This window comes from Carcharodon carcharias, chromosome 3, assembly GCF_017639515.1.
Source record: "Carcharodon carcharias isolate sCarCar2 chromosome 3, sCarCar2.pri, whole genome shotgun sequence".
In the NCBI taxonomy this organism is placed as follows: domain Eukaryota; kingdom Metazoa; phylum Chordata; class Chondrichthyes; order Lamniformes; family Lamnidae; genus Carcharodon; species Carcharodon carcharias.
The window spans coordinates 25,142,875-25,157,217 of NC_054469.1; the positions used below are offsets into that span (position 1 = coordinate 25,142,875).

General features: G+C 43.5%; 1 protein-coding gene across 1 annotated transcript in view; it reads right to left on the reverse strand.

Annotated features, from left to right (window-relative positions):
- The window catches only part of LOC121275978, an 83,543-nt gene that overhangs the window by 53,351 nt on the left and 15,849 nt on the right, over positions 1–14,343 (reverse strand). Inside the window, exons 5-6 of the mRNA XM_041183922.1 lie at positions 12,294–12,371; positions 4,431–7,020 (exon numbers count right to left, since the gene is read on the reverse strand). Coding sequence (XP_041039856.1) covers positions 4,431–7,020; positions 12,294–12,371 — 2,668 coding nt within the window. The remainder of the gene's footprint in view (positions 1–4,430; positions 7,021–12,293; positions 12,372–14,343) is intronic.

Below are 14,343 nucleotides of genomic sequence, written 5' to 3' on the forward strand. Positions count from 1 at the left end.
GGTTTGATCAGGGATAGTCAGCATGGCTTTGTAAGAGGGAGGTCATCATGCCTAACAAATTTGATTGAATTTTTTGAGGAGGTGACCAGTGTTTAGATGAGGGTAGAAATAAAAACAAAAAACTGCGGATGCTGGAAATCCAAAACAAAAACAGAAATAACTGGAAAACTCAGCAGGTCTGGCAGCATTGGCGGAGAAGAAAAGAGTTGACGTTTCGAGTCCTCATGACTCATGAGGACTCGAAACGTCAACTCTTTTCTTCTCCACCGATGCTGCCAGACCTGCTGAGTTTTTCCAGGTAATTCTGCTTTTGTTTTAGATGAGGGTAGTGCAGTTGATGTAATTTATATGGATTTCAGCAAAGCCTTTGACAAGGTCCCACTTGAGAGGCTTATAAAGAAGGAAAATGCACAAAAGGGGTTTACAGGGTAATTTGATAAGATAGATTCAAAATTGGCTTAGTTGTAGGAGACAGAGGGTGATGACAGAAGGATGCTTTCGTGACTGGAAGCCAGTGTCCAGTGGCGTACCACAGGGATCTGTGCTGGATCCCCTATTATTTGTCATTTATATAAATGACATGGATGACTATGTTGGAGGTAGGATTCGTAAGTTTGTGGATGATACAAAGATTGGCTTGGTGGATAACAGTGAGGTTGAGTGTCTTGGGCTACAGGAAGATATAGATGGGATGGTCAAATGGGCAGATGGAATTTAACCCTGAAAAGCGTGAGGGGATGCACTTTGGAAGGAGTAATTTGACAAGGAAGTACTCAATGAATGGCATGACAGTAGGACATTCTGAGGAACAAGGGAACGTTGGTGTGTGTGAAGGCGGAGGGGCATGTTAGTGGGGTGGTGAAAAAGGCATATGGGACACTTGCCTTTATCAATCGAGGCATAGATTACGAAAGTAGAGAGGTCATGTTGGAGTTGTATAGAACCTTGGTGAGGCCACAGCTGGAGTACTGTGTGCAGTTCTGGTTGCCACATTATAGGAAGGATGTGATTGCACTGGAGGACTGGAGGGGGTGCAGAGGAGATTCACCAGGATGTTGCATGGGATGAAACATTAAGTTATAAAGAGAGGTTGGATAGACTTGGGTTGTTTTTGTTGGAGCAGAGAAGACTGAGGGGCAACCTCAGTCGTAAGATTATGAGGAACATGGACAGAGAGGATAGGGAGCAGCTGTTCCCCTTAGTTGAAGGATAAGTCACGAGGGGACATAATTCAAGTTGAGGAGCAGGAGGTTTAGGGGGGATGTGAGGAAAAACTTTTTTACCCAGAGGGTGGTGATGGTCTGGAATGCGCTGCCTGGGAGGGTGGTGGAGGAGGGTTGCCTCACATCCTTTAAAAAGTACCTGAATGAGCACTTGGCATATCATAACATTCAAGGCTATGGGCCAAGTGCTGGTAAATGAGATTAGGTAGGTAGGTCAGATGTTTTGCATGTGTCAGTGCAGACCCGATGGGCCGAAGGGCCTCTTCTGCACTGAGAGATTCTGTGACTAAGTGTGGCATCAAGCAGCCCTAGCAAGGAGCCAATGGGAATCAGGGGGAAAACTCTCTGCTGAGTCATTCCTAGCACAAAGGAAGATGGTTGCGGTTGTTGGAGGTCAGTCATCTCAGCTCCAGGACATCACTGCAGGAGTTCCTCAGGGTAGTATCCTTGGCCCAACCGTCTTCAGCTGCTTAATCAATGACCGTCCTTCCATCATAAGGTGGGGATGTTCACTGATGATTGCACAATGTTCAGTACCATTTGTGACTCCTCAGAGACTGAAGCAGTCCAGGTCCAAATGCAGCATGACCTGGACAATATCCAGGCTTGGGCTGACAAATGGCAAGTAACATTTGCGTCACAGAAGTGTCAGGCAATGACCACCTCCAACAAGAGAGAATCCAACCATTGCCCCTTGATGTTCAATGGCATTACCGAACCTCCCACGAGCAACATCTTGGGGGTTACCATTGACCAGGAACTGAACTGGACTAGCTATATAAATACTCTGGCTACAAGAGCAGGTCAGAGGCTAGGAATCGTGTGAGTAACTCACTTCCTGACTCTCCAAAGTCCATCATCTACAAGGCCCAAGTCAGGAGTAAGATGGAATACTCCCCACTTGCCTGGATGAATGCACTCCCACAACACTCAAGAAGCTTGACACCATCCAGGTGCAACCCATTTGATGGATACCACATCCACAAACATTCACTCCCTCCACCACGGACATACAGGAACAGTAGGGTTTACCATCTACAAGATGCATTGCAGGAATTCACCAAGGATCCTTTGACAGCACTTTCCAAACCCACGACCACTACCATCTAGAAGGACAAGGGCAGTAGATAGATGGGAACACCGCCATCTAGATGTTCCCCTCCAAGTCACTCACCATTCTGACTTGGAAATATATTGTTGTTCCTTCACTGTAGCTGGGTCAAAATCCTGGAACTCCCTTCATAACAGCACTGTGGGTGTACCTACACCACATGGACTGTAGCGGTTCAAGAAGGCAGCTCACCACCATCTTCTCAAGGGGAACTAGGGATGGACAATAAATGTTGGCCCAGCCAGTGAAGCCCACATCCCACGAAGGAATAAAAAAGAACTAGGTTGTGGTTTCTAGGAAAAGGTATGAGAAGCTGAACATTCTGCTCTCAGATACACGTTATGCATTGCCTTGAAACAAAACAAAAATAGCTGGAAAAACTCAGCAGGTCTGACAGCATCTGCGGAGAGGAATACAGTTAACGTTTCGAGTCCATATGTCTCTACATCAGGGTTGTGCTGAGTTTTCCAGCTATTTTTGTTTTTGTTTCAGATTTCCAGCATCCACAGTATTTTGCTTTTATCTATGCATTGCCTTGAGTCTGGCATAGCCGTTATACTCTTAGTGATAATTAATGTCACATTTCTCCCTAGATATTATCTGCTTTAGAATCCATGGGGTGGCTTTTTCTTTTAGCTAAATTACTGTTGCTCTTCTTCCAAAGTAGATTCAACCTCGTAACGTGACTTCTAGCAAATGCCTAAAGAAAAATGTTATCAGGAAGTGCTCAGTGTGCAGTGTACACAAGAAGGATTATAGAATCATAGAATTGTTATAGCACATTGAACCCATCGTGTCTGTGCTGGCTTTCTGTAAGAGCAACTCATCTGGTCCCACTCTTCCACCTTTTCCCCATAAGCCTGCAAATATTTTCTTTTCAGATAATTATCCAATGTCCTTTTGAAGGCCTTGATTTAATCTGCCTTCACCACACTCTCAGGCCGGAATTTTCCAGCCCCCACTGCGGCGGGTTTCTCTGTGGCAGGGCGAGCAAGCCATTGAACCATTCACATCGGTGGGACCGCAAGATCCCGCTGGCATGAGGGGCTGGAAAATTCTGGCCTCAGGCATTGAATTATGAGGCACACTTAGGTCAAGTGAAGTCTTAATGTCGGTTAATGATGAGCTGCATCAAAGGTGCATAAGGCAAGGTGCTTATGATGATTAAAGGACCTGATAAGGTAGATAGAGAGAACTATTTCCTTTGGTGGGGTGAGTCCAGAACTAGGGGAAATAATCTTAAAATTAGAGCTAGGCCTTTCAGTGGGTGAAATCAGGAAATATTTCTTCACAGACAGGGCAATGGAAATCTGAACCCTCTCCTCCAAATAGCAGTGGAGGCTGGGAGCCAGCTGAAAATTCAAAAATGGAGATTGACAGATATTTTTAGGCAAGGGTCTTAAGGATTACGGAACCAGGGCAGGTAGATGGAGTTAAGATACAGATCGGCCATTATCTATTTGAATGATGAAACAGGCTTGAGCGACTGAACGGACTACGCCATTTCCCCTGAAAGAAGAACATGTTTGTTGTGTAAACTAACTGGGGGAAGTATTCTGTGTCAAGACTGGTTACCAGTTCACACCTAACAGTTGTGATTCTAAACAGTGATGTCAATCTTTCCAGACAGTGAGTTGCAAGTGATTATGGTAATATATCTCACCTTAGCTACAAGAGCATGCTTTCCAATAAACATAACCATTGCTGAAGCAGCAGCAAGTACCTTGAAGTAATCTCAGTTGAAGGATACTGTGTAAAGGCATCATAACATAGCCCACAAACACAGGATTGTGAATTTATTTTTGCAAAATAGTTTTGTGTCTGCAGAGTAGATCATGGTTCCATTATTTTTACATATTCTTATTTGTGGCAATATTATATAAATGTGTTTGTAAAATATGCTTCCTAGTAATACTAAATTCTGCATAAACTGTAACTATCACTGGGAAAGCACTGATAAATCATCATGTTTACCTCACTAAATATGAAGAACATTCTGACATTATCCCTCAATGTAATGAATATACAATCATAAAACAATAAACAATTCCAAAGCAAGTAACTTTTATATCTCTTGGTAGGTGTTTTGCACTTACTTTCTTTTAAAGGAGGTATCAATGGCACTTTCATAACTTCCATGTACGGGCTCCCATGCAATGCCGTGTTAGATGGATCGGCACTTTCCTGAGGCTTGCTCACATCCCCTTCTTTTCTCTCTTTCAGTTTTAGTTTCTCTTTGCTTTTCAACTGCCATGAAAAGTGAGCAGGCAATGTCTGACTTTTCCTTGTTCCACTTGAATCTTGAAAATGTTCGCTCGTGTTTAAATCCCGCAACACAGATAAAGAATATCGATTTCCTCCTTCATCTTCATCAAACTGATGTAAACCTTTATCCCAATTTAGTGAAGCAGACCTGCTAAATAATCTTAAAAGACTAGATCTGCCAAAAGTTTCTGAAGTAGACTTTGACAATGGGTCTGAGTGGGTTTCACTGGCAGTCAGACTTGTTTCACTTGAAGCAATTGGAGTTTTTGCATCCTTTTGGTTTTTGAATGCTTTTCTTAGACTTTCAAAACTTTGATGTATTTTGTTTTCCAGTGAAGTTCTTTTAATTTTTTTTTTACTTTTTGGTTCTCCTTCCTCAATATCTGATGTGGGCTCATCCTCTTCAGTATCTTTGAGCAATTCCAATAAATCTGATTCCCATTCACCTGCATTCATATTCCAAGAATACTCATATGCTGTTTCAGGCTCATCGCACAATATTTCATATGAGGTGGTTGAAGTCTGATCTAACTTTCCTTGTAAAGGACTATAATTTTTGGTCTTTGTTTCCCTTGAAAGAAATGCTTCTTCAGATGTACATGGCACAGGCAAATTTTTGGTTTGAGAAGTGTTTTTCCCTTCAAACTTTTGAGACAGTTCATACTCTAGTCCACAGTTGTACGGCTCTGATAGATTAAAGTAATCTGTGTCTGATTCTACTGTATCAAAGTATAAAGAGCTGACATTTTCACTTGAACTCTTCTCCTGAGATCCAGACGTGATAACTGAAGCAGCAACAGAGGAGATTTCAGTCTCCAACTCAGAATCCGTAGGACGTTGAAAGTCATAAGACCTGATCCCTGAAACATTTGTATGTGAATTGGTAGGCTTGTCATAATACTGCCCTTTTGTTGTTATGGACTCCAACTCTGGAGGTTCAAAGAGAGGTGAGGTCTTTATATCTTCAAATGATTGTGAAAAATCACAGCCCTTGGTTTGCAGATCTGATGGACCCTGAGGGGAAGCATCTGCACTAGAGTCCATCTCTGAATGTTGACTGTCACTGTCTTTGATGTCAGTAATACAGGTCCTTTCCACGTTGAGCTCTGTGTTCTGTTCTTTTTCTGATGAGTTTAAAGGAGTTACATAAGTTTGCACAGATTGAGCTATCTCAGAGGGAATATTTTTTGTGGGGCATTCTGAAATATATTTTAAGTCTGTTAAAAAGATGCCCTCTTCAGATAAGCATATTGTGTCACTTAGTATCGATCTGCACATTCCTGGTTCCTGTGTACCTGACTCTTGTGCATCCAGGGAAACAGGATGGGATGATAAGGCATCATCTAGGAAGGTCACTGTATTGGAGTTTGGATCTGACTGCTGGGGAAATGGCTCCAGTATTTCACTCTCAGATTCTTCTGCTACAGTTTGAGTTAAGAACTCTACTTCACATTTATCCAATGACTTGCTCCTTCTTGAATTTTCCTTAGGAGAATAAACCACAATATTGCCATCATAGTGAGATGCTGATCTTTCTAGCTTTCCAGAGATGTGGCTTGAGGTTTCTCCAAATCTTTCAATGTTAGATCTTCTGTCCTGAACAGACATCTGAAAGCACTCCAAGAGTGGCTGGCGTAGACCACTTACATTTTCTTTAGTGTAACCTGCCTGTACAAAACGCTTTCTCGTTCTTTCAAGGCTCCTTGCATATTTAGCATCCTCAGTAGAAAGATCTCTATTCTCCTCCGTATCACTGTAGAAAGTACTTTTTATCAGACAATGCCTTGGTAAAAGTCTGGATGACTGTTCGGTGTTTGTATCCAGTAAGCTGCTTTGTTCTGATAATTGAAGTGTGAGAGCACTATCAGCTGAAATGCCATGAAATAAATTGTGAGTTGCTGCTCCTTCCACTCTTGAGCAGTCTGAAATCTCTATAGTAGCTGCTTTGGAAATAGGATGCTTCATGGTTCTAGCACTTAAATTCAGGTCTTCACATGTTTCAGAATATTTATGCTGTGCTTTCATATTCTCTTCATATTCTACACCTATTTCATGTTTTACATCTGCTTGTTTTTCAACAGCAGTGCTTCTAGTTAACAGTGGCCTATCGCTCTTGTGTCCACTGTTATTTGGATCTATAATGTCTGTTGAGAAAGAAGTAGACAATGGGGTTTCAAAATATTCACCTTCAGTTGAAGAGTATTGATCAAACAAAGCCTGGTTGATATCTGGAGTGTGGATTGAATGTGGTTCTGTCTGGTGGGTGCAGTCTTCAAAATCAGAAGAAGGACTAGTTGTTGGTGAGCTACTTTCATTAAACAAGTGCCGAGGCATGCCAAGAGAAAGGTCTTCAGAAGTCCCTTCCAAAAGTTGAGGAATTGACCTCATCACAAGTATTGATTTGTAGCTCATAAGGGAGCGCTGAAAATAACACAAAGATGACAAATTTAAAGACTGAAGAAAATATTAGTTCTAAAAACAACAACCTGACTTTTTTTTTAAAGTCAAAAGTAGGTCTAAAAAAATTATCTATTTCACATCAGATTTGTAAACATGTTTCAAACTGAGGGGTTAAAAAGCTCTAGCCTTTTCACAATTAACAGGTTTAGTCTAATTTTGAGGTGTTTGTACAAGCTAGTGATTTCATAGATTTTCTCAATTTGTTTTTAATTCTCAAAACATTCATGAGCCCAAGAAAAAAGTAAGTTAAAGGAATTCTTTAGAAAACCCAACAGCAACAAAAAACTATTTCTACCTCCTAAATATTGTCCATCTTTGGCCCTGCCTCACCCCATGACCTGCTGAAAGCAGAATTCATGCTTTTGTTACCTTCAGACCCAACTATTCCAATGTTTTCCTACCTGGTCTCCCAACTTCCACCCTCCATAAAGGTGAACTTGTCCAAAACTCTGCTGTTCCTATTCTAACTCGAACCAAGTTCCATTCACCCATAGAGCCTGTGTTCACTGACCTACATTGTCTCCCCAAGTTCAAAATCCTTTATGGCCTGGACCCTCCCTATCTATAACCTCCCCTAGCCCTACAACCCTTTGAGAACTCTGCTTGCTGCAAATCTGGCCTTTTGTGCATCCCACACTTTCATCGCCCTTCCCATCTGTGGCCTCAGCTCTCTGGATCCCAAGCTCTGGAATTTCCTCCCAATACCTCGTTGCCTCTCTGCCTCATCTTCTCCTCCTTCAAGATGCCCCTTATAACTTCCTTAACATTCTTCCCTCCTGTCCCACAAAAGAAATATAACTAAGGAAGAAAAACTCGCAATTATGTAGCACATTGTCAGGATGGCTGAAAATGTTCCAAAACAATAAGCTAATTATGAAATAAAGCCTGGATTTTCTTTGTGGAGGTGGTAGTCTAAACCTCCAGCTGAAACATTGAGAGCGAGCTTGCCTTCAGAAGGCTGGGAAGCCAAGGGTTTGAATTTATGGCCATCAGGTTATTAAGTGACTCAGATCCAGGCATTGCTCATATTTGGGAGAGTGTCCCAATCAGATGACTGGCGATTCTCCAGTCCCAGCAGTGCTGCCAGAAGAGGCAATCCCCCAAGAGGAAAAGTATGGAGGCCAGACTGCAAGGTATATGGGGCTGTTACGTCGGGGCCAGTCAGGCGGGGCCGGGCAAGGGGCAGGGAATCTACAATTGGGAAGTTGGTGGGGTAGGGGGAACAAATGGGGGAAACGATCACCGTCACAGGGAGCCTCAGTTGGTCACAGGGTGCTTGAACAGCAGGGACCACCCCTCAGAGCCTGCAGTAAGGCAGCCTTGCCCGGGGACCCTTTGTTGCTGGGAATATGCCAACGGTGGCGGGAGAAGCCCGCCATTAATTGGCTCGCCATTAAGTGGCCATTAATTGACTCAAGGGTGGGTGGGGTGCCCGAAACCTCCCCTACCACTGGTAAATTCCAGCAGCAGTGGGTAGGCAATGGGTACAGTGCTCAACTGGTTTTACTACCCCACCCCCCCAACCTGCATCCCTGGGTGGCCCAAGACACTGGGCAGCATTTTCTGCCTGTTGGGCGGGTGAGTGCCCGCCAGCGAAGTGGGCTGCACTGCCATTTTACAGTGTGACGTCAGGCGGGAAGCGCTATGCGCTCCCTGTGTGGGCAGGGGGGGATTCCCTAAAAGTGAGAGTGCGCTCTTTCGCCCATACGCACGAAAGAGCACACATCTCCCTGAGGCAAAGTGCAGCCTCAGGGAGATCGCTTGGACTTTGAAAAATATTGAAAAGAGAGAAAAAAAAAATCCCTTACATGTCCCCCAAATGTCACAAGAGTTGGGACATAATTTACAGAATAACTTCATTAAAATTTTTAAAACCCTGCATGAAACCTCATCCCGCCACTGGATCAGGTTTCATGTTTTCTCTATTTGCCTCTGGGGCTCCTGGCCTGCCTGCCAACCTTAAGGTTGGACAGGCAGGTCCTTCAATTGGTTAAATGATCTTGTCAATGGCCTCAATTGGCCATTGACAGGTTGGCGGGCCCACAGCTGATTTTGCTGCGCCCCCGCCTTCCTGGAAATTTAAATGGGGTGGGGTGATGTTGAGGGTTCTGCCCGACGTCATCCCACATCATTTCATGTGTCGACAAGAGGGCCCCGCTCCCTGCTCGCCGACGGCAAAATTCTGCCCACTGCTATGTAGGCAAATACAGTAACTAATCTACGCTCCGTAACAAAACAATGAATGAACAGATGGATCTGTTTTGGTGGTTGGTGATATTAACTGAGGAGGAATGTTGGACACCACACAAGGCTCGTCTCTGAATCATACCATGAAATGTCTCACAACCACCTGAGCAAATAGATGGGTCCTCAGTTTAAAGCCTATGCTCAAAAACAGCACCAAAACAGCAGCTCAGACAATGCAGAGAAGCTTCAGCACTACACTGAAGTGTGAAATTAGAGGCAGAATATTGCGCTCGTTGGCCGGGTATGCGTCCTACCTCAATGAGCGCAAAATGACGTGTGATGATGTTGGGCAAGGGGCCCGACTTCATCGCGCACTCGTGCAATATTTCAGTCGGCGGGCGCGTGAGAGAGTCTTCAGCATGTCCACCGACAATTAAGTGACCTATTAAGGCCCTAAATTAATCAGTTGATCAAAATTTTTCATTGCCCATCCAACTGTTCGATTGCAGGGCGGGTGAAAAGGCCAAGCGGCCTTTGCATTTTTGGCAAAACCTCATCCACGAGCGAGATGAGGTTTTGTCCAGTGATTTAAAAAAAACTTTTGCACTCATCTCTAACATGTCCCTGCTCATGTGGCAGAGTCACACAAGGGGACATGTATTGTAACATTTTAAAATTCTTTATTGTTTATTTGGAAAATCTTCAGGTCCCTGAGGCAGCTCTATGCCTCAGGAAGCTTTTGCTGCGCGCACTCGCGCGTATGCCGACAATCCGCATTCACCCTCCTCCTACCCCAGCACAGGCAGCGCTGAGCGTTGCAGTGCATGTTTCACGCTGGCTGGCCGTTAATTGGTCAGCCAGCATGAAATCGCAGTCGCAGCCTGATAGCGGGCAGCGGTCCATTCCGCGGCCACCCTCGCTCATCCCCGCTGAGCCCACCCAATGACCGGAAAATCCTGGCCTAGATTACATGCTTAAGTTTGTAGCGGAGGCTAACCCCACAACCATCTGACTCAGAAGCAAGCACCACCATGGGGTAAGGCTGACATTGCAGGAAAATGTCATAATGGATGGCATATTGCAATGTATGCTGCTGGAGAATGAATTCCAAACCAGGACACAAACTCACTAATCAGCCATCATACGTTTATTCTATGCAAAAATGCATTTTTCTAACAGCTGTTTTAAATTTATATTTTATTAATTTGAATTTAGGTCTTCTAATTTCACTGGGATAACTCAACTTGACGTAATATTCTGGATGCATCTTATTTACATAGTTTAATATTTAATAATTTGATTAAAGCTATTGAGACTGTACAGCTTAAATTTCTCTAATATTTCCACACAACTCATCCCCTTTAGACTTGGATCATTCTTGCTCCTTTTCTTTATACACTTTCCCTTTTAAAATAGTATACAGCATGCCAAATGATCACAATACTCAAACTGTGGTCTCTGATCAGTACATCATAAATCCTTGGCATAACCTCTACTGAACTGTGCCCAAATGTTTCAATGTTCTGGTTAGGCATGCCCACAGATTTTGCTTTTCTAATTGCTTCTAGACACAAGGGTAGAAATTGTGATAGGTTGAATCTAAAATGAACACAAAGCAAACTAGTTTAGCAGTGGGATGGCCTATACCCAATTTGTGGCCACTACAGTTCAAATACTGTGGCCTCAATTTTGTCACTGATGAAGAGGCTCCACCATTTTAGCTGGGTGGGGGGTTGGCAATGGAGTTATAAATCACACATCTGAGCTTCACAGAGGCAACTGCCCACATAAATCAGCAGCTGCCTCCACTCATGTGTGATTTTGGTGAAGTAGGTGTCTGAAACCTGACATTGTCATAGTGGGGTACCTGTTAAGTGAGCAGTTTGACTGATAGCTCCAAGTGGTTATAGAATAAGAATGTTTGTTTTCATAAGAGATTAGTTGAAGGAATTGCAATATGTTGAATTTTTTTTCAGTGAGAGTATTTTTTAAGTAGAGACATCATCAACAGACACACAAATTATTTTATGTCAGCATGGTTCCTGAAGTTGGCCCATGGTGGATACCAGGTGAATTGGCATGGAGGAGTAAGGGCACATGAATTGGCACAGGGGCTATAAAGAGCCATGAGGATGAGTGGGTCATATGGATTGGCATAGGGGTTATAGGGACCATGGTGGGTAGAGGGTCATAGGGTGGCATAGGGAGTATGAGGGGCCATGGGTGTGGATAGAGGGCATAGAAGGCATGGAGGGTATGAGGGCCATGGGAGTCTGTGTGGGGGAGGGCCATGGGAGGTATGACAAACCATGGGGGTGGATCGAGGGGCATAGGGTGACACAGGTTGGCATGGATAGGAAATGGGGAGTGTGTGTGGGGGACTGAGGGGGTGAGGGGTCAGGATTGTTTTTGTTTTAATCATGTTTTTTAATAACTTCAACACAGTGCTGGAGCACATTAGCAGGCCTTCCACTCAGTTTGCCTCTATTTGTTTCAGGGCAGTGGGCCCAACTTCTAATCCAGCCCGCACCCTGAAACAAAAATCCAACCTTCTGGGCCTCTGTTTCCTGGGTCAAGTTGGTAGAGCCCGCAAATCTCCCGTATTAATGGAACAACAAATGGGAATGTGAGAGAATTTTTTTTTTTGACACATTATTTATTAGAACATGGAATGCTTTACCACAAGCAGCAACTCAAGTAAAGACAATAAGTATAGAAAACTTCACGTGCAGACGTAGAACCAGCACAGTCCTTGTGGACTGATTGGCCTCCTTTTTTGCTGTAACTTATATTATTCTATGATTAGAAAACCAGCCATCTACACTAAAGATAAATCCACCTGCTGTCCGCCTCTGTCCTACCATACTGGGTGGTTTTCGGCTTGCTTAAAGATGGCAACCCTAAGTGAATGAAACAAAAAGGAAGTATAATGGCTAAAGTTATGCCCTCCTTCAATTGAGTCAGGACTGTCAAACATGCCTGTTAGAGGAAGATTTTGTAGATGGTTCTTACAAAGGCTCACTGTAAGACAACAATTGTCTTCTTACCTGCCACTTGCTTCTTGATATAAAGAATTTCAATCTTCTTGTGTTAATCATGCAAGATTCCTGGAGTTTCTGCTTTTCCTGGAAAAGAAGTTTGAGTTACTTAAGCTTCTGTTTCCTAACAGTACAAATATACACATGTATATCTATTACACGAATAGTTCCTTGATGTTGTGAGAATTGTAAGAACTGGAAAAGGATATTTGGCCCAGCAAGCCTGTTCCTTTATCATAAATCAAATACACTAATTCCCTTCTCTCAATATCCTTCAATATGTCTCTCACTGAATCTCCTGAGACAGTTTACACAATGTCTGCTTCAATGCCTTCTCTAGTAATTTATTTTAGCACTTTCTAGGCAAAGTTTTTCTCCTTTATCTGTTTAACCCCTGCCAATTTTTCCATTCTGCATGTTTGTGCACAAAACTGATTTTTGATTTGACTAACAGCCCTTAAAACATCCTGGGAAAGCAAAATGCAGACTGATAGATTTAGACTAATTAGAGAGGCTACAACTAGGCCTTTGCCACTCCTCCAACCAAAACTCAGGCTGCAGTTGCTCAGTTTTCAATCTCAATCTCTAGAGGAAGTGGATGATGTGGAATGGGAATTGGAGAAAATTGGGGAAAGGAACAGATGGAAAATGGAAAAAAGGCTGAGGTTGAGCGAAAGAAGCAGTATATTTGAATTTATTTTTATCGTATGGCCTCTGGGCATTTTTGACGTGGAGAGATCTTGTATTTGTTGTGCATTTTCTTTTAGTTATGGGTGGTCTTGCTATCTGCTGTTACGTTCGCATGGTTGCCTCAGGGAGATTATTTGGCTTATGGAAAATTTAAATAAAGGAAAAAAAATTATTCGGGCATGTCCCCTCATGTGACAGTGTCACATGAGCTGGGACATGTCAATCAATTTTAATAAAATTTTTTACTAAATTTATAAGCCCTTCATGAAACCTCATCCTGCCTGTGGATGAGGTTTCATGATAAATGCAAAGGCCGCCTGGGCTCTTTGTCTGCCCGCCAATCTTAAGCCCTGTTAATTGATTCAAGTGGTTTTAAAATGGCCTTACTAGGCCTTTGACAGTTCGGTGGACCCGCAGCTGACTCCAGTGCGCGCCCGCCAAACTGAAGATCGGAATGATGCATGGTGACATTGGGGCGCATGCCCTACGTCATTGTGTGTCATTTTACGTGTTGGCGACTGGGGTCTGCTCCCACATGCTGATCAGAAGATTCAGGCCATGGAAAAGGTCATCAACAGTGCTATCAAGCGGCTCTTACTCAGAAACAACCTGCTTACTGATGCTTAGTTTGGGGCATTACACCCTTAGTTTAAACATGGACGAAAAAGCTGAACTCCAGAGGTGAGGTAAGAGTGACTGCCTTGACATCAAGGCAGCATTTGACTGAGTATGGCATCAAAGAGCCCTATCAAAACTGGAGTCAATGGGAATCAGGGGCAAAACCTCCACTGGTTGGAATCAGACCTAGCACAAAGGAAGACAGCTGTGGTTGTTGGAAGTCAATCATCTCAGTCCCAGGACATCACTGCAGGAGTTCCTTAGGGTGATGTCCTGGGCCCAACCATCTTCAGCTACTTCATCAGGTCAGAAGTGGGATGTCCGTTGATGATTGCACAATGTTCAGCACCATTTGCAACTCCTCAGACATTGAAGCAATCCATGCCCATATGCAGCAAGACATGGACAACATTTAAGCTTGGGCTGATAAGTGGCAAATAACATTCACGTCGCATAAGTACCAGGCAAAGGCCATTTCCAACAAGAGGGAATCCAACTATCTCTTTGTGACATTCAATGGCATTACCATCGCTGAATCCCTCACTATCAACATCCTGCAAGTTACAATTGACCAGAAGCTCAACCAGACAGCCATATAAATACTGTGGCTACAAGAACATGTCAGAGCCTGGGAATTCTGAGGCAAGTAATTTACCTCAGGACTCCCCAAAGCCTGTTCCCCATCTACAAGGAACAAGTCAAGAATGTGATGGAATACTCTCCACTTGCCTGGATGTGTGTAGCTCCATCA